At 38.3% G+C, this 25362-nt stretch overlaps 1 protein-coding gene across 5 annotated transcripts in view; it reads right to left on the bottom strand.

The window, feature by feature from the left end:
* RASA2 (RAS p21 protein activator 2) overlaps positions 1-25362 on the bottom strand; it is a 126321-nt gene that overhangs the window by 89687 nt on the left and 11272 nt on the right. For 3 of the 5 annotated variants that reach the window (XM_019961572.2, XM_019961563.2, XM_070793908.1), the window contains exons 2-3: positions 10704-10821; positions 4923-5026 (exon numbers count right to left, since the gene is read on the bottom strand). In XM_019961572.2, the coding sequence (XP_019817131.1) occupies positions 4923-5026; positions 10704-10821 (222 nt within the window). Of the gene's footprint in view, positions 1-4922; positions 5027-10703; positions 10822-25172; positions 25347-25362 lie in introns of those variants that run through there. The other 2 variants (XM_070793899.1, XM_070793903.1) reach the window with 2 other exon arrangements.

Consider the following 25362-nt stretch of genomic DNA (forward strand, 5'->3'; position numbering starts at 1 on the left):
ATTAGTGACTCCAGGGAAGACCAGCAGAAGAACCACCCACTGAGCTTGGCCCAAACTGATGACCTGCAGGACCATGAGCAAATACAGGATTGCTAAATTAAGCCACTAAGTATTAGGGTGATTTGTTATGTAGCAATAGATAACTGATACAGTTCCTATGCAAACAGACACAGAAGTGTAGCCTTAAGCTATTTAAACAGTAGGTTTGACCTAAGAGCTAAGTAAGTGCCAGCAGAAATGACAATTCTAATGTTGAAAAACACATTAGCTGTCTTAAACCCAACCTCATTTTATAGGTGAACAAGGCTATGAAGGTACAGTGACTTGCTTAAGGTCACAAAGCCAGTGAGTGATAGAGTCATAAATGGAATTCAGGTCTCTGATATCCTAGTGAAATTCTCTTACAACATTCTGAATCAAGAGGTAAGAAATACAAGTTAACCAGTCTACCATGGTTCAATTGTTTGAGCCTAGAACCCTCTGAAAACTAAAATAATTAGAAAATATACATTAGAAGGTAAAATGTATATGTTTAATATTACTAGGATCCTTACTGAAATGGAATTTTTTGTTAACAAAAAGTTTTTCTCTTCTCTTCTCCCTTTTTAAGGGAAGAAGACACTATATCATAGGACAACACATCACACAATAAAAGACTTTCAAAGCCTTACTTTTACAATTTCCTATCTTTTTCTAACATGGTTCCTCGGTCTCAAGTTTTCAATTAATCTATAATCAGTTTTCATCCTAACTGTTCTGGCATATAAAGGTTTCTAATACAAAAAATTATGCCTCATATTAATAACAGTTATCACTTCCAGGAAGGGGACTGGGGGGGGGGGGTCAGTGACCAAAATTAATTGTCTGTAATATTATAACTAAAAATTTTCTTTTACAAAAAGAAAAATTTTTTTTTTTTTTTAAAGGAATAACAACTTATTCAGAAAGGCGGCAAACTGAGAAGATGGCAGACTAGTATCTCAAAATAACATCTAATCAGGGTTTAGATGCCAGTTTCTTTTTTTTAATTAAATAGAGCACAGGCGTCTCAGTGCACTGGCTTCTGTTGTGGAGCTGGAGCACAGGCTTTAGAGTCTGTGGGCTCAGCAGCTGAGGCACACGTGCTTAGTTGCTCTGAGGCACGTGGGATCTCCCAGGACCAGGGATGGAACCCATGTCCCCTGCTATGGCAGGCAGGTTCTTAAGTACTGGACCACCAGAAAAGTTCTCCATGTATTATCAAACAATTAAAAATAAAAAACAAACAAGTTCTTAAAGCTATCCAACCAGTACACGTTTTTAGATCTTCTTAAGTTTAAAAGATGGTTCTCTCAATTCTAGCTCAAATTTAATTCCCAGAAAATGCTATGGTACTATTTAGCCTACATCTGGGCAAAGACTTGTAAAATAAGTGAAAATATCAAGATTACCTTCCAATTTTAAAGGCTACATATGTACTTTACTTTAATAAAAGAAAAAACAAAAATTTCTACATTTAGTAAAGATTTTTTTTTTTTTTTTTTTTTTTACAGTTCCTACAGCAAGTTATGACCTTCTGATACCACTCCACAGGACTGATTTTTACTTTAAAAATTAAAAAACAAAACAAAACAAAACAAGCAATGTTTGGAAATAATTATAAACCTCAACTAAAGGCCTTTTCAACAAATACTATATGATGACTATGAGTAAATACATGATGAAAATTACAAAATATTTTCTTAAAAAGTCAGAGTAGTCAATTAAAGATACACACTCTCTCGTGTTGCTAATAATCACCAAAAGCCTCTATCAAATCTTGTTTTCCCATTAAGAGATCTCCTTGCTTTCCCTCCTCTCTCTCTTCCAATCTTCCTGATACACTTCATCAATCTTCACTAAGGCCTCATTTCCCCTGTTAAGCCTCCAGAAGTGCTCCTAGGGCAATTTCATTCATTCCAACAGAGGCTTCAAGTTTCACATAATGCTAATGATTCTCAATATCACATCTCCAAACATCAAATTCAGATCTTTTCTGTGAGCTTCAGGTCTGTGTTTCCAACAATCAACAAACATGTCCACCAAGATGCTCCCCAGGTAATGCAAGTTTAACCTGTTTGTAACCAAAGTCATCCTCTCCCTTTCTCATCCTGAATGCTCTTTATCTCAGTTAATGACAGCAATTAAAACAAGCTTATTTTTAACTCTTTCCTTTCTTATATCCCCCCTTTATCTCCTCAGTCCCTAAATCCCATGTGAAGCTATTCCTGTGAAGGACATTCCCTCATCTGCATTTCCACTGCCACTGCCCTATTCATCTCATCTGATAACAGCCTCCTTGATGGCCTCCTTGCCTCTAATCTCTCTCTATTCTAAAACATAAACCATACATGATATATTTAAACCAGATTTTTCATACTTTAAAAATATGTGTATATGTAGTTATATATATGTATACACATTTTAAATATGTTATCTATGGACACTGAGTTTATTACTGTTCAGACCATAGGAAGTTGTTAAAATACACAAGTATATTCATATATACAGTTATACATAATTTTTAAAAGGTTCCCGATTCTTAAAAGGTTAAATTGTCTACAGAGTGAAGTCCAAATTCCTTAGCAAGGCTTTAAGTGTCCATCACAACTTGATCCAATTTACATTCCCAGATTCACCTTCTACCAACCTTGGCCTAAGTAATTTACATATATCAGCAGATACACCACAAATACGACTCACCTTTTCTTCTGTGCTTCTGCTAATCCCTATTATCTTGAAACTTCTTTCTTTTCCTACCTAGGTAGTCTCTGTTAATTCTTCACCAAACAAAATTAACTCTTCTTTCCTCTACGCTCCCAACTACTTTGTTCCTACCTCCAGCACTGCTAGGTCACTTCAGTCGTGTCCGACTCTGTGCAACCCCATAGACGGCAGCCCACCAGGCTCCCCCATCCCTGGGATTCTCCAGGCAAGAACAATGGAGTGGGGTACCATTTCCTTCTCCAATGCATGAAAGTGAAAAGTGAAAGTGAAGTCGCTCAGTCCTGTGTGACCCTCAGCGACCCCATAGACTGCAGCCTTCCAGGCTCCTCCGTCCATGAGATTTTCCAGGCAAGAGTACTGGAGTGGGGTGCCATTGCCTTCTCTGACCTCCAGCACAGACCCTATTAAATATATTAGTATTAATCAGCCAGATAACCTGGGAGCAACTTGAAATTTATTCACCTTAATATTCCCACCTTTTGTACACCACATAGACAAGTGTTTAAGGATGTAGCCTTGGGATGATCCATAATTAAGGGTTTGCTGGACAGAGAAAAGTCTACATATAAGTAAAGCAGAAGTCAGAAGGAAGATAATTAGGAAAATACAATAATATTAAACTGCCTTTTCCTTGGCTTTCAACAAGTTGAATAAGCAATCCGAAGAGTTTAATGTGACACAGAGGCAGATGAGGACTGAAAACTATGAAATGCCTTCTGCGACAGAAGAAAAGTATTTGATATGCATATAGTTGACAAAAGTTAATGGATTTATCAAATATGGAGGCAGAAGAATAAATAAAATTCCACCCAAAAGAAAAATAAGCAAAAGAACTAATTCACAGAAGAAAAATGTAAAAGACCAATAAACATATAAAAATTCCTCAAATTCACTAGTAAACAGAAAATACAGGTTTAAAAAAATCAAATATTACTTTCACTGATCAAGTCAGAAAAAAATTTTTCAGTAATATCCAAGAACAACAAATTTTCAATGATAATTTCCAAGGTACAGTGAAATGATTATGCCCATGTCATGTTTGAAGGAATGTGAATTAAGTGAAAGAGGAAAAAACAGCTGAATAAACAATACAGTATGATAATATAAATGCATGAAGTAAAGAATGAGAAGACACAAAGCATTAACCGTAGCTATTCTTAGGCAGAATCATTACCAGTCCCTTAAAACATGTAATAATTTTAGAATTAAGAGAAAATATTACTGTTTTTAAAAAGGTATTTTTAAATGACTTTGGTAAACTTCAAAAATGAAGTCAGATTACAGTGAATTAAAAAGAAATAAGTAGTAAGCAGAAAGATATAAATCACTTGTTCAGGAGTTCAACAGTAAAAGCAGAAGCAAATTAGATGGTAGTCAAGAGGTCAAAGTTAAATAAAGCTTAATCATTTAAACTGCAGGTGATGAGTATATTTGAAACTGGAAAGGAGAGATGGAGATGATGAAACTCAGGACACTAAAAATGGCGACTAATGCATGTAAGTGAAAGACCTCTATCTGTTATTCAAAGACAGTGGTGCAAAAGCCATAAATGTGACACATATGTGGTCAGTTAGCTTTGTCCAAGTTGATGCTCACAGATCATACCTCAGGAAATTATTTAAGAAACAGAGTTACTGGTCACCAATACAGCCAGAGAGAAAACATGTGATCAGATTAAAGTGAATTATTACTTCTATTAGAAAAACTTCAAAAACAGCTGTTCTTTGGTAGGGATCAAATACTGTAATCTTTGTATAAAAACATTCTTTGAATCATTCAACGATTCTTGTACTGATCATTCACCAAATTTAAGGCACTCTGGGAGTGACAGTCTCTGCCTTCATAAATATATATATTCAACTAGAGCATCTAGACATTAAACAACAAACTGATGAACAAATATAATGAATACTACAGAAAAGGGACCCATCAGGCACTACAGAAATATATGGCACCATGACTAGAGGGAAAATGGTCATGTCAATTCCCTGACAAAGTGTCGCCCAAGTTGAGCATACAAATTAAAAATCAGATCCGCAAATGAACATGAAGTCTAGAGGGAAGGATTAGAAGTTTGAGAGTATATTATTCTGTTGTTTTCAATACTTTATACTTAGAAAAAGAATGAATATAAACACCAATGTTGTGATTAAAAGATAATTACGAATGGTACATACCTATACGAAGGTCTCTTTGTAAAACATTCTTATCATAAACATAGAAAGACAAATACTGGAAAGTTCTTGGAATCTCAAAATAAAATTCTTCACTGAAAAACGGGCTAGAGAGAAAAGAGGGAAAGCTCATTAAATTTAAACTCGACAGTGTCCTCATATTTTATTTTCAATAAAATAAAATTATAGATTAAACCATAAAGAAAAACATCAAGAATTCCAAAATAATTCTCTATACTAAGTTTCAATTAAGCCTGTACAAACTAAGCTGAATTTCTGAAAGGACCTTGACTGCCAGGTTGGGCTCGGAAGATTTTCTGGAGTCCTATGGACAGAAGATCCAGTAACTGCCTGAGATCATGCTCACCTTAAAGTGGACACAGTTGAGAGCTGAGGACAGTGTCATTCACACCATTATCTCAAAAATATGTAAATCACAATAATATATAATACCTAAAATGAATATGGTTATGTAAAATGTTATTTAAAACATATTTTTAAAAACTGAATTAGGTTATTTTTAATCAGTTTTATTGAGGTACAAATCATATAACATGTAACTTAAAGTACAGAGGTTACTGACTTGTGATAAATTTACAAACCTGTGTAGCATCCATCCCAATCAAAATATAGGAACATTCTAACTCCCCACAAAGTTTCCTGTTGTTTCTCTGCAGTTACTCCATCATACGTGCCACAGGCAACCAGTGATCTGACTTCCGTCATTAAAGATCTATTGTAAGATTTCCTATAAATGGAATCAAATAATATGTACACTTGCATCCAGCTTCTTTCACTCAGTTTAATACCTATGAGATTTTTTTCCATTTTGCTGCGTATATCTTTAGTTCATTTCTTCTAATTGTTGGGACAATAAAATATTGAATTGTTGAATACTGACTGTTGAATATTCCACAGTCTATTCTCCTAGTGATGTTATCTGAGTTGTTTCCAGTTCAGGCTATCAAAAATACAGCGGCTATGAACATTTTTATAAAACTCTTGAATGCTTTCAGTTCTTTTGGTGAGGTAACTAAAAATAGAATTGCTGAGTTAAAAGGTAGGTGAGTTTTTAATTTATGAGAAACTGTCAGACTGTTTCCGATGTGGCTATACTATTTTACACTCCTACCAGCAGTGTGTGACAGCTCCAGCTGTTCCACATCATTGTCAACTTTTGCTACGGGAAGTTTTTTTAAATTAGCTACTCTACAACATTATAACTCAACTATACATCAGTTAAAAGTCATTTTGAAAAAAACTAGCTATTCCAGTGAATGACATGATAAATGCTTACACCTGTGTAATCTCTACCCTAATCAAGATAAAGAACACTTCCATCTCCCTAGAAAGTTCCCATGTGTACTCATTCCCTCCATACTGTCACGGGAACCAGTGATCTGATTTCTATCATGACACATTATGTTCAAGACTGTATGGAGACAAAAATATACAAACTATATTTCCCTTATGAATAAGGATGTTGAATATCTTTTCATGTGCTTGTTGCCCATTTGTATATCTTATTTTAGGAACTGTTGGAGTCTCCACCACAGGTTTTAAAAGGTTTGTCTGTTTTCTCATCGGGTTTTTTTGTTTTTTGTTTTAATAAATTCTGGACACAAGTCTTTTGTCAGAACATTTCTAGCAGGTGTGGCCTGCCATTTCATTTTCTTGACAGTATCTGTTAAAGGGCAGAAGGCTCTGATTTTGACAAAATCCAATTTATTATTTCTCCTCTTTTATGACTGATGCTTTTGGCACCTAAGTAAAGAAATCTTTGCCTTCCCCCAAATTGCTAAGATTTTCTCCTACGAAACAGCTTTTCTAAGTTCACTGTAAGAATGCTATTTTGATATTTAAATTCTCCTACTAAGACATGAATCTCTGAAACACTAGTCAACATCCTTTATCAAGAGTACCTCTTTCCTGGTAATGTTTAAAGAATTAAAAAGATATTTTTAAAATGTCACCATAACTTACAATCTCTTCAGGATGTCACAACTTAAAAAGAAGATGAAATGCAAACTAAATGTCTCTTGTGCTGTGCTGTGCTTAGTCGCTCAATCGTGTCCGACTCTTTGCCACCCCATGGACTGTAGCCCTCCAGGCTCCTCTGTCCGTAGGGATTCTCCAGATAAGAATACTGGAGTGGGTTGCCATGCCCTCCCCCAGGGGATCTTCCCAACCCATGAATCAAACTGGATTCTCTGGCATTGCAGGCGGATTCTTTACCAGCTGAGCTATCAGGGAAGCCCAAATGACTCTTAAAGAAGTCATTTCTGACCCTATCCAGGAAACAGTTGACTCAGCTTCTCAGTTATTATAAAACCTGGTCAATTTCTGTCAATATATTTTTCACTTCAAATTCATTACAACTGCACTTCAAATTGTAACCAAAATAAACTTTTAAAAATTGGTCTGTCAAAATAGTCTTCTGAATTAGTCTCAACATAGAAATTAATATAAAACAACTGTTAGGCAAAGATGCGTAGGTATTGTTTTCTCCTTTGTGTCACTTTATAAAAAATGATAAAACTGAGAATTTCCTTCTTTGGAAGGAATGATGCTAAAGCTGAAACTCCAGTACTCTGGCCACCTCATGCGAAGAGCTGACTCATTGGAAAAGACTCTGCTGCTGGGAGGGACTGGGGGCAGGAGGAGAAGGGGACGACAGAGGATGAGATGGCTGGATGGCATCACTGACTTGATGGACGTGAGTCTCAGTGAACTCCGGGAGTTGGTGATGAACAGGGAGGCCTGGCATGCTGCGATTCATGGGGTCGCAAAGAGTCAGACATGACTGAGCGACTGATCTGATCTGATTTGATCATGTATCCACTCTCAAATACTATTTTTAAAACACATTCTAAAGCCAAATAAGAACAAGATGAAAATTATTCACTAAGTCACCTGTATCACTGTATCATCACAATCTCAACAACCTAATCCCCACATCTGGGTGCCCACATCTTTATTTTATAAATAAGTAAGGTAACTAATCAATCCATTTGAGAAAAGTTTTCAACAAGGTTGGTGAGGAGCCATGACAAGACTTATACTCTACCGTTACCACTGACCCATGATTATGCATATCACTCCCAAGGAAATTCCTGGTGGGGGAAGAGAAGCACAAGGTACAAGAAGTATTGCTACTTAGTTTGTTTATAGGTCTCCTACTTCTCAGAAGGATTGAGACAGAGATTTAGGAGCTATGGATTCCACATGTGACTCCTACTTACCTGCTATGAAAATTCTATAAAAACTGTAATATTCAGAACCCATAACAGATCTAAATGATATCTACTGTCTTTTGACTTAACAGCTTATCACAACATTCAGAAGAGTAGAAACACTGAAATGAAACCACGGTGAGCAAGGGTTCATACTACAGATTCTTTCACCCTGTTCCGCAAGAATGCTAGGAGGCACCTAGAATCCAAAAAACATCTAGCCTAATTGTATTGAAATGACCTAAGGTAACCATCGGAGATGGCAATGGCACCCCACTCCAGTACTCTTGCCTGGAAAATCCCATGGACGGAGGAGGCTGGTGGGCTGCAGTCCATGGGGTCGTGAAGAGTCGGACATGACTGAGCGACTTCATTTTCTCTTTTCACTTTCATGCATTGGAGAAGGAAATGGCAACCCACTCCAGTGTGCTTGCCTGGAGAATCCCAGGGACGGGGGAGCCTGGTGGGCTGCTGTCTATGGGGTCGCACAGAGTCGGACACAACTGAAGTGACTTAGCATAGCATAGCATAGCATAGCAAAGGTAACCACTGGAGAAGGCAATGGCACCCCACTCCAGTACTCTTGCCTGGAAAATCCCATGGATGGAGGAGCCTGGTGGGCTACAGTCCATGGGGTCGCTAAGAATCAGACAGGACCGAGTGACTTCACTTTCACACACTGGAGAAGGAAATGGCAACCCACTCCAGTGTTCTTGCCTGGAGACTCCCAGGGACGGGGGAGCCTGGTCAGCTGCCGTCTATGGGGTGGCACAAAGTCGGATACGACTGAGGCGACTTAGCAGCAGCAGCAGCAGCAGCAGCAAGGTAACCACTGAAAGCCTTAAAATAGCTTCCAAGTGGCTATGAATCTAGAAAAATAACTTAAGGTGGACAGGTAGCTCAGCTGGTAAAGAATCCACCTGCAATGCTGGAGACCCCGGTTTGATTTCTGGGTCAGGAAGATCCCCTGGCGAAGGGATAGGCTACCCACTCTAGTATTCTTGAGCTTCCCTGCTGGCTCAGTCAGTGAAGAATCCACCTGCAATGTGGGAGACCTGGGTTCGATCCCTGGGTTGGGAAGATACCCTGGGGGAGGGCATGGCAACCTACTCCAGTACTCTTGCCTTGGAGAATCCCCATGGACAGAGGAGCCTGGTGGGCTACATTCCATGGGGTGGCAAAGAGTTGGGCATGACTGAGCAACTAAGCAGCAGCAAGAATAATTGATTTTATCATTTTCCCCAACACAAACAGCTGGCAAGGCAAGGGCTTAAAACAAAAAGTAAGCTAATTTTAGTTTCTCATTTACGAGGCTATGTAGTAGAAACTAAAACAAGTATTCAACTTATTGAAAATTACTAGTTTTATATATCACTGATTTTTATGTGATATGTAATCAACATACATTTAGAAACAAACAGTTTCAGGTTCCAATCTCAGTTTTGCTTCTAACTTCCTTTATTAAGTGTGCAAATTGTTCAGTCTTTTGGTGACTCAGTTTCATCATTTATGTAAATTCTAATAAAGAATTACAGAATTCTAATAAAACAGGGCAGGTGATTTATGATTAAAGATGTGAAGTATATTCAAATCTTCTTGGGCTACTAAATATTTCATCCATCATATGTTCATTCCAACAACTTCTGATTCCCTTATTTTAACTTTTATCTCTGGACAAGACTGTATCCCTCCAGCACAGCTCTGCATTAGAATTATATCCTCAGATGCTATTAAAGGGAAGAGTGGCACATTTCAATTTTATGAATTAAAATTTACTGATACTCTTGCAGTGCTACTACACTTTCAAAAAATGAGAAATCTACCTAAGAGCTCGTTCCCTTACACTGCACTACTTTAGTTAAGTGACTTGTATAAACGTTAAGGGGTAATTTATTCTCAAGAGAAATAAAATTATGATGTACTTTGAGAAAAGTTCAAATAAGTGGGCAAAATTTAGCCTAGAGAAAAAAACTGAGGTATTGGTGGTTGTTTTCAAAAACTTCAAAGACTATCATGTGAAAGATGGATTAAACTTGTTCCCCATATATTCAAGGGACAGAATTAGGAACAATTAAAAGGAAGACACATTTCTGAGGCAATGAGAAGCCACATGAAAGCAAGTTCTGTGTCCATCTTGTTCTCGTGGATGTATGAATATATAGCGCCTGGCAAGTGCTTGGCATACAGTAGGTTTTCCTTTTGATAGACATTAATCAACTAAATCTAAGAGTCAGAATAGTTCTAAGACCTAACAGGCTGCTTAGGAGGCAGTGAAATCCTTGGTCACTGGAATATTAAGCAAATGCCAGATGACGACTTGCCAAAAATAATTGTCAGGAGGAACTAAGCATAATGGATTTAGTCCAGCTCAATGAACATTAAGGCTCCTTCAAACTCTGAGATTCTGTAATTCTAAAAATAAATTCAGAAACGAAAAGGAAAATAAAAGTTTCAGATGAAGAAAGACTTCTTGATAACAGTCAGGAAAACATATAAAAGCTATCATTCAATACATATTGTATTAGTGATAATTTACTAATTTTTTACAAACCTTAAAGATTTTTCAACAACTTGGGTACGATAAACTTCTTCCTGGTCCAAATTTATGGTGCAGAAACAATCTCTCATCTTGTTAGGTCCAAGATACGGCAATAAATTTTTCGCTTCACCTGTTGGCACAAAAATTAAAACTGGTGTTAAATATCACTGGCTGCTTCATGCTAAACCTTATATGGGATGCATTAAATGAAAAAGAACATATAAGATATAGCACAGAAAATAGTATTAGTGATTACAGAAAGATAATAAACTTGGTCAAAAATAGTCTGGTGAGACGGAGGTGAGGAGCTGTGTGTAACGGGGCACGTGAGATATGTTGTACCACTGGATCCCTGGTCCCAGGAAAGAGCAATGCCCCCAGCTTGTGCTCTTACCCCATCCCACCGGCACCACCCCAAGGACTTGCCTCCACAACTAATCCCTCTTTCCTGTATCACTAACTGTCCTCTCTACTGGATCATTACCATCAGGTCATAAACAAACTCTGGTATTTCCCAATTGTAAAAACAGCACAAAAAAGAAAAAAATCTCCTTTGATTCCACCTCCCCCTCATGACATCATTCCATTTCTAGACTCCCTTTCACAGCAAAACTTCTCAAAAGCAAACATCTACAGTCACTGTTTCTAATTCCACACCTTCCATTCATTCTTCCATCCAATCAGCTTTTAACTCCATGACGACAATGAAGCTACTCTAGGCAGGGTCACCAATGCCTTTCATATTGCCAAACCCAAGGACATTGCTCTGTCCTCATCATACCTGATCTGACAGCACTGTTTAATGTAAGTGAAGGCTAACATCTCTCCTTAAAACTCATTTTTTCTTGGCTTCCATAACACAGTATTTCTGGTTTTCTTCCTACATCACTGGCCCTCTGCTGACATCTTTCCCTCCTCACCTATAAATGTTGCAGTGCCTCAGGGCTCAGTTCTGGGCCACCTTCTCTTCTTTCCCTAAGCAAATTCCTTCAGTATATGGTGTTAACGCCCATGCCTCTCAGAGGCCTGAGGTCATTTCCAGGCCTGATTTCTCCTCCTCAACACTAGATGTGAAAATTCAACTGCCTCTTCGAATATCCAGTAGAGTTCTCAAATTTTTTAAGTCCCAAACCATCTGATTTCCTCCCCTAAAACCCACTGTTTTCCCCAGTCTACCACCATCTTCCTCTTTTTCTCTCACCTGTTCCCCATACTTCCCACTCCCACATCCAGTCCATCAGTAAATCCACTGAACTCCATAATAAATCCCAAATGAAATCACTTCTCCTTGCCTTAATCAGTATAATCCTACAATTCACTCATCAAGGAGTGTGATCTTTTAAACACAATATTCAGATCAATCACTCCCCTACTCCAATACCATTTGACTTCACCGGGGCTTCCCCAATGGCTCAGAGGATAAAGAATCCACCAGGAATTCAGGAGACTCAGGTTTGCTCCCTGGGTTGGGACGATGCCCTGGAGGAGGAAACTGAAACCTACACCAGTATTCTTGCCTGAAAAATCTTGTGGACAGGGTCACAGAGAATCAGACACAGATTCTTTCTGAGCAACTAAACAGAGAACAGAAGTCAATCCATTTCTAAATTCCCCTGGTCTACCCAGCCCCACTCAACTGTCCTCTCTTTGACCTCTTTCCTCCCACTCTCCCCAGTGTTCACCCTCTTTCCATTCATCAACCATGTCAAACTTGTTCAAGCTTAGGACCTCTGTCTGGAGTCCTCTAACCCATCTTCATATGGCTGTCTCTTCCTCTCATTTAGGTCTCAGTGCAAACGCCACTTCCTCAGAGAAACCCGTCCGTACTATTCTATCTACAAAAATAATCCTGCTACTATATTCTATTTCTCTCTTTTCTTGATAGCATTTACAACTATCTGAAACTCTTCATTTTTATATCTGATTCCCTCATTCTTAGGGAGTTCTTAGCTACCTCATTCAAGACCTGAGAACTTAACTGATCTTCAGGATCTCAAATAGTGACTGTCAACTATTGAGAAATATGTGCTGAATGAATATTAAAGAATCAAGTAAGTCTAGTTTTGAAGTTCTTGTGAGAAGCGGGTGCTGAAATCAGACACCCGCTAAATTAGGAAAAAAGGTGGTAGGCACTAGGGAAAGAGCATTTCCCTGAGAATCATGAAACTAAGTATTTCTGTATTACCTTTGGTACTAAGTGGCCAAATGGCTTCAGACAAACCTGGGAAGAACAAGTTTTCCTGACAAAAAAGTCTGGGCTGGATAAACCCAGGTCTCTTTCTGCTTACCAACTTTAAAACAAAAGGCCATTTGAATCAATTTACTTTAAAGAAGTCTATCAGAAACTTAAGTACCTGCGAAAAACTCAATACACAAATGATTTTAATTAAAATTAGAAAAATCAGGGAGAAGTCCCTCAGAGCCATCTGGGAGACTGTCTCTCCGGCTTAAGTCCTGAGTAAGTCCACTGAATAAAACATACTTCTCAAAAATTAAAAGTAAAACTAGAAAAATCAATGGAAGAGCACCAGTAAGATACTGTTATTTAGTTCATCACTGAGAGATTAGAAAAAAAAATCAAGTTACCATGTCACAGAATAAACATATTCATTTCAAGTCAAAATAAAGGAATCTAATCTTTTAAATGACCCCTAAATTGCCCAATATGGGTTGGCCTTTACAAATTCACTAGTTTTCTAAAAGGCAAAAATACTGTACATCTGAATTTGTATCCATCTAGTCTCCTCTTCCTCAGAAGATTACATGTCCGCCCTTATTATCCACAGCTCATCCCTCTGCTGTGTTCTCTCATCCCCGTTTCCTCTCTCTCACTCTAGCACACTGCCCAACAATTTCATTTTCATTATTTTCGACTTTCTCCTTTAAGTCTTTCCTTTTTTGCCTCCCCTCTGTACAATCCAGAGGGTTTGAGGGTTTGTTTTTTTTTTAGCGAAAAATCCACCTAGGTCACCATAAAGGGCTTGCAATATAAACAAATTTGGAATTAAAATCATAATAAACATGCTTCATATCTAATGAGGGAATCTGGAATACTAAATCATTGCCCTTGAACATGTTGCTATTTCATTCACACAAGCGCAACTTGAGAAACTACACTGTATAAATGTACACATATTCCGCCACCCACCTTTTTAAGAGGGAAACGGGATTATTTTCTCTGCAGAATCCAATGAAAGTGACATTATTAGATATTTACTTAGAATAAGGAAAAATTCAAATTCTACAGAATATTTAAATTTAAAATGCACTCAACATCACTTCCTAAAAAAGTTGTTCATAATCTTTGAATATCTGTCACTGCTGTTCAAAATAAAGTAAAATCATCTAATCAATGCTAGATCACCAATCGACCATGCTAATAGGTTAAGTCAACTTTCGAGTCTTTAAACTGTACCTTCAAACTGCAGCAGTAACTAACTGGCATTAATCAAAATAATTAATTGCCACATTATTTAAAAAGATCAAAAATGAAGTAACTAAAGGTTAGAGAATTCACAAAAATAATGTTGCACTCCATACATCTCTAAACAAAAAGATTATTTTAAGAGCACACTCTTTATATTAAGCTACACAAAAAGAAATGAGGAACTTGAGAAGATACCTGTCCTGCATATGGTATTTTCATAGGGCCTCACTAGTTCTAGTAAATTACTGTATATAAATAAGTACGTACACTGGTCAAAAAATAAACAAACAAAAAACTACTGCTCCTTAAAAGGCAAGTGTCTGGAAAACTTATTCTATAATCTCTGCTCCAATTCTTCCCCTCCTACTCACAGCCTGAATCTGCAATTTGGCTTCTGAACCTATTTCTTTACTGTAACTCCCAAGAACACTAATAATATTTGTTGTTGTTTAGTCACTAAATCACGTCTGACTCTTTGCCACTGAGCCACCTGGGAAGCTCTGCTAATAATACTGTGCGTGTGGATGTGTGTGTTCAGTTGCTCAGCTGGGTCCAACTCTTTGTGACTCCATGGACGGTAGCCTGCCAGGCTCCTCTGTCCACGGGAGTTCCCAGGCAAGAATACTAGAGTGGGGTGCCATTTCCTTCCCCAGGGGATCTTCCTGACCCAGGGATTGAACCCACGACTTCCACATTGGCAAGCAGATTCTTTACCACTGAGCCACCTCTGTGGTAATAATGTCAGGAAACTTTGGGCATACACAGACCATTAAATTCATCATACAGGTGGAGAACCAATTTCAGCTATTTTTTTAATGTTTCATTATAAAACAATAAAAATATACTAAAATACAAACTTACAAGCTTCTCAACATTATTTCATGGTATTACTTGCAATCTTTCTCAATTTATCTGCAGCCTATTTGGCGATGGTTGGCCTTCAGGAAAATCAGGGTCTGTATCTGTGGTAGATATGGTGGGTCAGTATGACTTCCTGTACTGCAGAGACTAGAAAGCTAAAAACTACATTTCCCAGCCTCTCGTGCAGTTAGGGTTGTGGCTGTGATTTAAATTCCATCAATTAGATGCTCTCTGGAAATTTGGAGGACAAAAGAGAATGGAGGTGGCATTTAGGTTGCTTCTACTAGTAAGCACTGTCATGGAGATGTCTAGGTTTTCTATAGCAGCACTTGCTGCAGTCCTGGTATCCAGTCACAGGTCTCACAGGTATCAGGAAGGATACACAGCATCCATTCTGTCACACAGGTCGTGTGCATGACGGCAGCAGCACGAGCCAGCAGCAGTGACAACCATTTACTTGTCGCCGGCTGTTTCCTAACAGTGGCAGACTTCTGATCATGGCCCAGGTGACAAGGTTCTAAAGACTAGCAGCTAAAAGTTACAATTTCCTAATTTTTCAGGCACCTTTCTGATCCTAAAAGAGGTGGTAACTCCCGTCATGGCCCCGATGCAATGTGGCTTTTGTACGTTATTTTTGAAAGTTTAAGGGCTTCCCAGATGGTGCTCATGGTAAAGAACCTACTTGCCAATCAGGAGATGTAAGAGATATGGGTTCAATTCCTGGGTTAGGAAGATCCCTTGGAGAAGGAAATGGCAACCCACTCCACTATTCTTGCCTGGAGAGTCCCATGGACAGAGGAGTCTGGTGGGCTACAGTCCTTAGGGTCGCAAAGAGTCGGACACAACTAAAGCAACTGAGCACTTAAAAGTTTGACTAAAGTGTGTTCCTTCAGTCTTTCCAACAATTCTATATAAGTCACTTAAAATCATTTATTAAATCTCTTTCTGCTTACACTAGCTAGAGTTGATTCTGTAACCTAATCCTGACTAGCTTCTTTTCTTATCCTTTCTATCTTTTCTAAAAAATCTAAGAATCCCATTTCATATTACTGGTCATCAGAGCTTGGTAAATCTTTCAGCTATTAATAGATGTGGCTATCTGGATCAAACATGGACTCAGCAATTATAAAGTAATATCTCACTGCAACGACTTCTGTGTTCCATTAGACAGTGAGCTGAACAGCACAGCACACCCAAAAGGTGAAAGTGTCAACTTGGAAACGGGAGAAGGATACAGCCTGACTCTCTGCATGGTTGTTACTATCTGCTTTCAGAGAACACTTCTGCATTTCTTATTGTAGCATTTAGATGTGGTTTTTAAACAGTATGTACTAGCACAAAAATAGAAATATATATCAGTGGAACAGGACAGAAAACCCAGAAATAAGCCCATGCACCTACCGCCAATTAATCTCTGACAAAGGAGGCAAGACTACCCAATGCTGGAAAGACAGTCTCTGCAACAAATGGTGCTGGGAAAACTGGACAGCCAAATGTAAAAAAGTGAAATTAAATAATTCCTTATCTCTATACATAAAAATAAGCTCAAAATGGATTAAAGACCTACACAGACACTATAAAACTCCTTGAGAAAAACATAGGCAGAATACTATTTGACATAAATCACAGCAATATCCTTTTCAATCCATCTCCCAGAATAATGGAAATAAAAACAAAAATAAACAAATGGGACCTACTTAAGCTCAAAAGCTTTTGCACAGCAAAGGCAACAATAAACAAAGCGAAAAGACATCCCACAGACTGGGAGAAAATATGTGCAAAAGATGTGACTGATAAGGAATTAGTCTCCAAAATTTACAAACAGCTTATGATGCTTAACAGTATCCTGAAGACACATTTCTCCAAAGAGGACATACAAATGGACAATAGGCACATGCAAAGCTGCTCAATATTGCTAGTTATTAGAGAAATGCAAATCAAATATTTGCATTTGATTTGTGCAAATTGGTGTGAGGTGTTACCTCACACCAGTCAGAATGGCTATCAGCAAAAAATCTACAAACAATAAATGCTAGAGAGGGTGCGGAGAGAAGGAAACCCTCCTACACTGTTGGTGGGAATGTAAATTACTACAGCCACTATGGAGAACAGTACGGAGGTTCCTTAAAACACTAAAAATAGAGCTGCCATATGACCATATGCAATCCCACTCCTGGGCATATATCCAGACAAAAGCACGATCCGAAAGGTTACACTCATCCCAATGTTCATTGCATCACTGTTTACAACAGACAAGACATGGAAGTAACCTAAATGTCCATCAACAGAGGAATGGATAAAAAAGATGTGGTACATATATACAATGGAATATTACTCAGCCATTAAAAAGAATGAAATAATGCCATTTGCAGCAACATGGATGGGCCTAGACAGTGTCATACTGAGTGAAGTAAGTCAGAAAGAAAAGGAGAAATATCGTATGACATCCCTTATATTTGGAATCTAAAAAGAAATGATACAAATGAACTTATTTACAAAACAGAAAGAGACTCACAGACTTAGAAAATGAACTTATGGTTGCCCGGGGAGAAGGGAGAGCTGGGAGGTTTGGGAAGGTCATGTACACACTGCTATGTTCAAAATGGATAACCAACAAGGACCTATTTTATAGCACACGGAACTATAATCTATTATGTGCTGGCATGGATGGGAGGCGGGGTTCAGGAGAGAATGGATACGTGTATATGTATGTATGTCTGAGCCCCTTTGCTGTTCACCTAAAACTACCACAACATTGTTAATCAGCTATATCCTAATACAAAATAAAAAGTTTTAAGTTTGAAAAAAAATGTGATTTTTAAAACATGCTTGATAATACAATATCATGTCTCCATGAATTTGGAACTCCCAAATTCTCAATATGTAAACCATGTGCACTACTTTGTGTACCTCCATCTTATCCTTAAATTTACACATCCTATTTTAACTCTATTAAGATTAAAGTGTTCAAGACATTCAATAAATTGCTAAGATACAACACTTGAGCAAGATAGCTGAAATAATGGAAATAATTTTTACCTGCATTTGAATGAAAGTAGGAGATGTTTTCAGCTTAGTCTTTATTTTAAAAATTTTGTGCATACACAAAGGTAGGAACTTGTCCTATAAAGGCAGATGTATTATTGGCCCCACAGCAAACAGTATAGATCTGATTACATTTAGAAGTGTCGCTATTTCCTTCAACAAAGAATCAATTATCAGGAGGCATATTACTAACAAAACAACTGTTCCTCTATGAAGAAAGGAGCCTGGCCTTCAAGCACAACATCTTTTACTCTGTAATAAGACCATTTCTTGTTGAATTCATAACTGGTACTCTTTAAGAGGGCTTCCTGGTGGCTCAGTGGTAAAGAACTGGCCTGCTAATGCAGGAGATGACAGTTTGATTCCTGGTCGGGCAGATTCCCCAGAGAAGGAAATGGTTACCCAACTCCAGTATTCTTGCCTGGGAAATTCCATGGACAGAAGGAGTTTTGTGGGCTACATTCAGTAAATGAGGTCGCAAAAGAGTAGGACATGCTTAGCAACTAAACAATAGCTCTTTAAGAGCTTTTCTAGTCTACATGCTTTACAACGTTAACTGTTAACCAAATTAAAAAAAAAAACAAAAACAAAAACACATTCTCTCTTAAAGCAAGGGTTTTAGAGATGAACTAATTATCCACCGGGCATTTGTTTCTTCCCCCTCACAGATGGGCTGCAAGTATGCCAAGAACACCTTCATATGACAGACACATCACTGGTTTTGTTCAACCATAAAATGAAACAGCCGCCTGTTCATTCATGTGATAGTAATTGTTTCTCTGCATCATTGAAACCTTATAACATCAAATACACAGCATGTAATAAAATGGTATATTTAGCTTGGATCCCCATCCTTCACACTGTTGCTAGTTCCTTTTTTTAAATACGTTACATAGCACTCCTGCTCAAGCCTTCAGTGGTTGCACACTACCTACCACTGCCCGCCTTGCAGGATAAAATCTAAAACTCCTTAGTCTGGCATAAAAATGCTTCATGATCTGGCACCATCTACTATTTAATCATAACCACACAAGTTATGCTCCACAGTACTGCACTTTTAGTTCCTTGAAAACACTGTATTCTCTCATGCCTCTGGACATTTACAGCGCTATTTTCACTGCATGAGATGCTCTCACCTGATCTTTTCCCCCACAAAGCTCTGCTTAAGGCATCTTTGTACAATCTTCCCTCAACTCCTAGGTAGTCATGTCACCTTTTCCTCTCTTTCCTACTGCATTGTATCTGTACTTCTACTATAAGGATCATATTGTATTGCACCTGTTCTGTTTCATTTAACATATTAAGTGCCTACAGGATGCCAGGCACCTTTCTAAATACTGGGAATATAACAATGAATAAAAAATATAGGTCTTTGCCCACATGGAACCACTGTACAATCTAGACAGTGGAAACAAACATCATAAACTCTTAACCAAGTATATAATATTTATTGCCATGGAAGAAAATAAAGGTAAGAGACTTAGGGAGTGCCACGCCCAGAGGGGAGAGAGAGGGAGGACAGCAATGCTATTTTATACGAGGAAGGCCTTTATATGGAGATATTCGAGGAGATCTTTGAAGGAGGTCAGTGAGGGAATGAGTCACCCAGATACCTAGGGAAAGACACAAGCAGAAACAATAAAATATGCAAAGGTCATGACAGAGGATAACTTGGCATACTGAAGGAACAGCAAGGCGGCCAGTACGGCTGTAAAACAATAAACAAGGTAGGAAGAAGGAGGAAACAGTAAGAGATGAGATAGGAGTGGGGAAGGAAGCAGGTTAAATAGGGTCTTGTGGCCAATGGAAAGTCTTAGGCTTTCCTGAATGAGATGGGAAGCTATTGAAGGATTATGGGCAGAAGAATGGCATGATCTAACTTTGTTCTAAAGAATCATGGCAGAAGGTAAAAGGTGGAAGCCGGAAGCTGGACAGGAGGCTACTGTAATAATTTTGATTACAGTTAACTTAGACCAGACAGGCAGTCTTGGCATGCAAAGAAGTGGCCAACTGGTCATATAATTTGAAGACAAAGCCAACAGGATTACGGATATTTTGGATGTGGGTGTAAGAGGAAGGGAGTCAAGGATCACTTCTTAAAGAGTTTCAGCCAGAGCAGCTGGATGAACAGAGATGCCACTTCCAGAGCAAAGAGCTTCTTGTTGGCAAAGAGAGTATGCTAAGTCTGAGACGCCTTTAAATATCCAAGTGCAGATGTGCAGCAGGCAAGGAAATGCTGGCTAGAGATAGAACCTGAGAATCATTAGCAACTATATAGTATTTCTCAAACCATAAGACTATCCAATTACAAGAACAGTAAATATGGAAAAAAGAGAAGAGATTTGACGACTGAGCCTCAGAGTTCTCCATCATTTTGCGTTAGTAGAGTTAAGAAGGAACCAGCAAATGAGACTGCTGTATGTCTCTTCGCTGAATATAAACTCACCGAACCAATTCTTAGCACCATGCTTAGCTTATAATAGATAATGAAATACCTACTAATGTGTATGTTTATAACTTTAGCATGGGCAAAGAAGAGGTTCTAACATCACATCACAAGTTACAAAATTGCAAATAAACTTCTTTTTATATGTTTGATATAAGCTGATCCATGTCAGTTGCTCCAAAGGTTTAAAAAGAAAATGTCTCCTGTATAGTTACCAAAAGCACTAAATTTAAAAATCTCCATAGTACGAAAACAGACATCGTACTGAAAATAAACAAAACACTCCTGAGATGCACACATTCATTTATTGAGTGCCTACTAAGATAGTAAGGACACATGAGTGCGAAAAACACACAAAAACCGTGTCCACACTGAGCTAGTAAGATGGATAGATAATAAATAAATTAAATGGTATGTTAGTATTAAGAAGAAACAGGTACCACATGAAATGGCAGAGGGAAGGGTGCCAAGGAAGGCTCCACCCACAAGGTAACTTCTGCATAAATATCTGAAGAAAAAGGGAAGCCAAGTAAGTATTTTACAGAAAATAGCTTTTAGTCATTGGCAAAAAGTAAACAATTTAAACCAAGAAGATAAATACCACTGGAAATCAAAACTGATAACCTAGATTAACAGAAATAGAAAGATGGCCAACTCTATGTGTACAAGATCAGTGATTCTATGCAAAGGTCAAAGGGCATAAATCCAGATCCTACCATATAATTTTACCTAAATCTAGAATTCCAAATATCAGGGTACTGGGAGAGATTCCAGTGTATATGCTTCTGGGCATGAATGCAAGTATGCACATACGTGTTTATGTGGATGTTTTGCAGGGACTATGTGCATGCATTTTATCTGTAGGTTTGCATGTGTGTTTCTGCGTCCTAGAGGGAGACATTACTGGGATAAGTAAGAATAGAAGACAAGTATTTCTCAAGCAGTTGCATGCTCCAAAACAATACTAAACATTTTCTAAAATATCCCATTTGGTTGGTACAACAACCTTTGACATAAGCATTACTGTTCTCCTTTATAAATTGAAAAAAAAAATCATAGTTACACTGGCAGTACAGTGAATTGACAAAAATCAAATTCCAAAGCCTAGTCTTTCCATTCCTATTCATGTCTTTCTGAACAGAGAAGTGCCTAGAGGAACAGACAGCTATTCCTTTCTGAAACTATCCTAAGAGATCCTGTAGGATCTCCAATCTATTTCAAAGGATACCTTAAACACAGAAATAAGAGGTTCAGAATGTGAATAACTCCCAAGAGAAACTGCAAAGGGCCAGGGTCCTGGACAAGATGATCCTAAGAAAAAGATTACCTGCAGTGGGAGGAACGCTGAATCATAATAATAGTTTCCATTTATCAAATATTTACATTATACACACACACACAGATGATGTTTTTTAGGGACTTCACATGTATGTCACTTAATCTTCGTAATAACTTCTTCCAAGTAATTTTTTTTAAATAGAGAAATTGGGGACGGAGGGATAACACTGCAGGGGTAAAGCATAACAGGAACAAGTTCAGGAGGTGGAAACAGCAGGAGCACCTTCAAGAAAGCAGTTAACAGTACTAACTGACTCAAGCAGAGAGAGATGAAAGGGGAGTAGAAAGGATGCAGCTGTAAAAGAAAGGTGGCACTGCACAGAACCTGTGATGTCAAGCCAAGGAGTTTTAATTTCATTCAGCAAGCAACAGAGTCACTAGAAGTTCCCGTGTGATCAAATCTATGCTTCAGGAAAATCACTGACAGTTACAGGGCCTAATCTAAGGTAACAAAGGGGCAATGGAGGAAAAGAAATATGGAAGAGATACTGCAGAGGGAAAATCCAGAATTTGGCCAGACTCAGGATATGATGTTCTAATAACTGGAGTATCAACCTAAGCAGAGGATTAGAACTTTAGATGGGGGGAAGATACGAAAATATGCAAACATTATCATTTATGTACTCAACCAAAAAATGGAGTGAAGGAATCAAATGTACACTTAAAAACATAAGTTTCGGTGTACACAAGCTTAGAATAAAACGCTATTATACCATCTAGTTATAGATACATAAGACAATCCTATATAATTTTTTTTCTTTTTGGCCACACCATGCAGGATGTGAGATCTTAGTTCCCCAACCAGGGATCAAACCAGTGCCTCCTGCCGTGGAAGCATAGAGTCCTAACCACTGGACCGCAGGGATGTCTCAAGACAATCCTATGTAATGTTAACATATAAGATCTTTCAATTTTCATATAAAGTTTAATTTTAACTTTCCCAGTAAGACAAAAGTTGAAAATAATTCTGAAAACATCTACAGTACTGCCATAGTACAGCAAGTTAGAACAAATTCATTTTGGAGACGGGAGTTTCAGTGTGAGTTTTGTACTTAATTCTCTACATGCCCTAGTCTCAACCTCCTGTGTAAAAAGAAGTCATTACAACGCTTCAAGGGCTACTGTGGCCATCAGCTGAGTAAGTGAAGTGAAAGTCGCTCAGTCGTGTCCAACTCTTTGTGACCCCATGGACTATATAGTCCATGGAACTCTCCAGGCCAGAATACTGGAATGGGAAGCCATTTCTTTCTCCAGGCGATCTTCCCAACACAGGGATTGATCCCAGGCCTCCTGCATTGCAGGCAGATTCTTTACAGCTGAGCCACCAGGGAAGCCCAGCTGAGGTAAAGCACTTACCATAATGCCTAGAACAAAATAAGCACTCAGTAAACAGTAACTAGCAGTGCCCTTCCTGGTTACAGATCCCTAAGAAACAGCGTCTGTACAGAATTCCCTTCACTCAAGCTACTAGGTCTGACCAAAGATAACCTGTAATTTAATAACTGGACACACCAGAGGAGCTCATTTTTTTAATGAACTTCTATTACAGAAATAATGCATTTCTATTGGAAGAAACAAATGAAAAACACCTGGCCTTTCTGTATCTCAGGCTCCAAATCTCTAAAATGAGATGCCTGAACTCTTTCAGATGGAGGGGGAGGACAAAAATTGGGGGTCAGCCAGCCAGAGATTTGTTTGGCTTGCACAGTGTTAGGAAAAATGTAGCCAACATCTAGAACTGGAAGAGTTAATAATAAATAAATCCACATTTCTGGTTTCTCTTTAACAATCAGAGTCCTGGCAATGAGGTTCTGAATGGAAACTGTAGACAAGATACTCTTTTGAAATCCTAACAATCCCCACCTGGCTTTCCTTCACTATGCCTGGTGGTCTCTGTAGACTGGAGTTTGCAACTCCTTAATTAGTTAATCCTCTAAGTTCCCCTAACTTTAAGATCCTGAAAAGTTGTAAAAAGAGCACATGGCAACACTGATTTCAAATGTTTTTAGATATTGCTACCCTGGGCCAGGTGAATCTGATAAACACTATAAGAACTAGATACACATTTATGTTAAATAAACTGTTCATCAAGAAAACTATGAACATAAACTTTACCAATTCTCACTTCTACTCACGTTACAGCCAGCACTTAACTGAGCACAATGTGCCAGGTAGTACACCAAGTCATCCAATCTTTTCATAACCACTCTGTAAGATGAGAATAACTACTACCTCCAATTTATACAAAAGGAAGCTGAAGCTCAGAGAGGTTAGGTGATTACTAGAAAAGTAGCAGAAAATTCATGCTTTCAACATGCTCCATTTTCATTTATCATTCAACCAATTTCTATTTACCTAATCTAATAAATACTTTCTACAGAATAAAGAAATCTGACACAAGAGCTCTCTCATTTATTTCTCTTTACAGCTTTCAAAGAAGAACAGAAGAGAAAAACCGCCAAAAAACACCTTTCGAATGGTTTCTCAGGCACCCTCTTCAGAGTATGTCAGACTGCCCCAGGTGTACAGTAGCCAACGAGGAGGTGGGGCGCCCAAGAACTGTTGCTGTTGTTTAGTTGCTAAGCCATGTCCAACTCTTGTGACCCCATGGACTGTAGCCCGCCAGGCCCCTCTGTCCATTGGATTCTCCAGGCAAGAACACTGGAGTGGATTGCCATTTCCTTCTCCAGGGGATATTCCCAACCTTGGGATCGAACCCAATTCTCCTGCATTGGCAGGTGGATTTTTTACGACTGAGACACCTTGGAAGCTCACCTAAGAACTACTGAAGAGAGACAAATGTTACACAGCTATTACTTCCCTCATCTTTAGTTGTCACTTTAAAAGCACCACTGAAAAGATAGACATTTATACTTGTGATATTATTCAGGCAGAGAATGAGTCACAAACAGGCATATGGAGACTGCTGGGATATCTAGTAAGTAGGGTTTTCCAGTGTCTAAAATTAACATGATTAGAGAACTGGATTGTCAAGCAGCTTTTCTCACTCCCAGTAAATGAAAAATTACCTTAAAAAAAAAAAAAGTCATCTGAGATTCTATAATCCCATTCAACTGGCAACCTTAAAAAATCAACACATTACATAATTATTATCATAAATCTGATTCTACCTAAGAATGGCCATTATGATATTAACCTAGGACCTGGAGGTTAAATAAATACAGAATAATAAAGTGTCACTAACACTGCACTCCTGCTCCATCATGGAAATAAGGTACTGTGCAATTCCTAGGAAAACACAAACAAGGTAATAGCACTGAGCAAGCACTTGAGTGGGCAAAGGACTCCCAGAATCCAGCACAGTTCAGGTGGTGAGCCAAGAACTGCTTGGTGGTTTTAATACCTGAACAATTCTTGACAAGGCAGAAAGCCAAGGTTAAAGCGTGAATTCCATGGCAAGTCCTCAGAATGTCCTAGTAGTGAAGATGCAGCTCTTCAGTGTGAAAATCTACAGAATGTAATTAGAGTCCGATTGTTTTACACAAGTCATGTGCACAATAATTATCATACAGTTATCTATATCACTATCATAT

The sequence above is a fragment of the Bos indicus genome, chromosome 1, assembly GCF_029378745.1.
Source record: "Bos indicus isolate NIAB-ARS_2022 breed Sahiwal x Tharparkar chromosome 1, NIAB-ARS_B.indTharparkar_mat_pri_1.0, whole genome shotgun sequence".
NCBI classification, from domain to species: Eukaryota; Metazoa; Chordata; class Mammalia; order Artiodactyla; family Bovidae; genus Bos; species Bos indicus.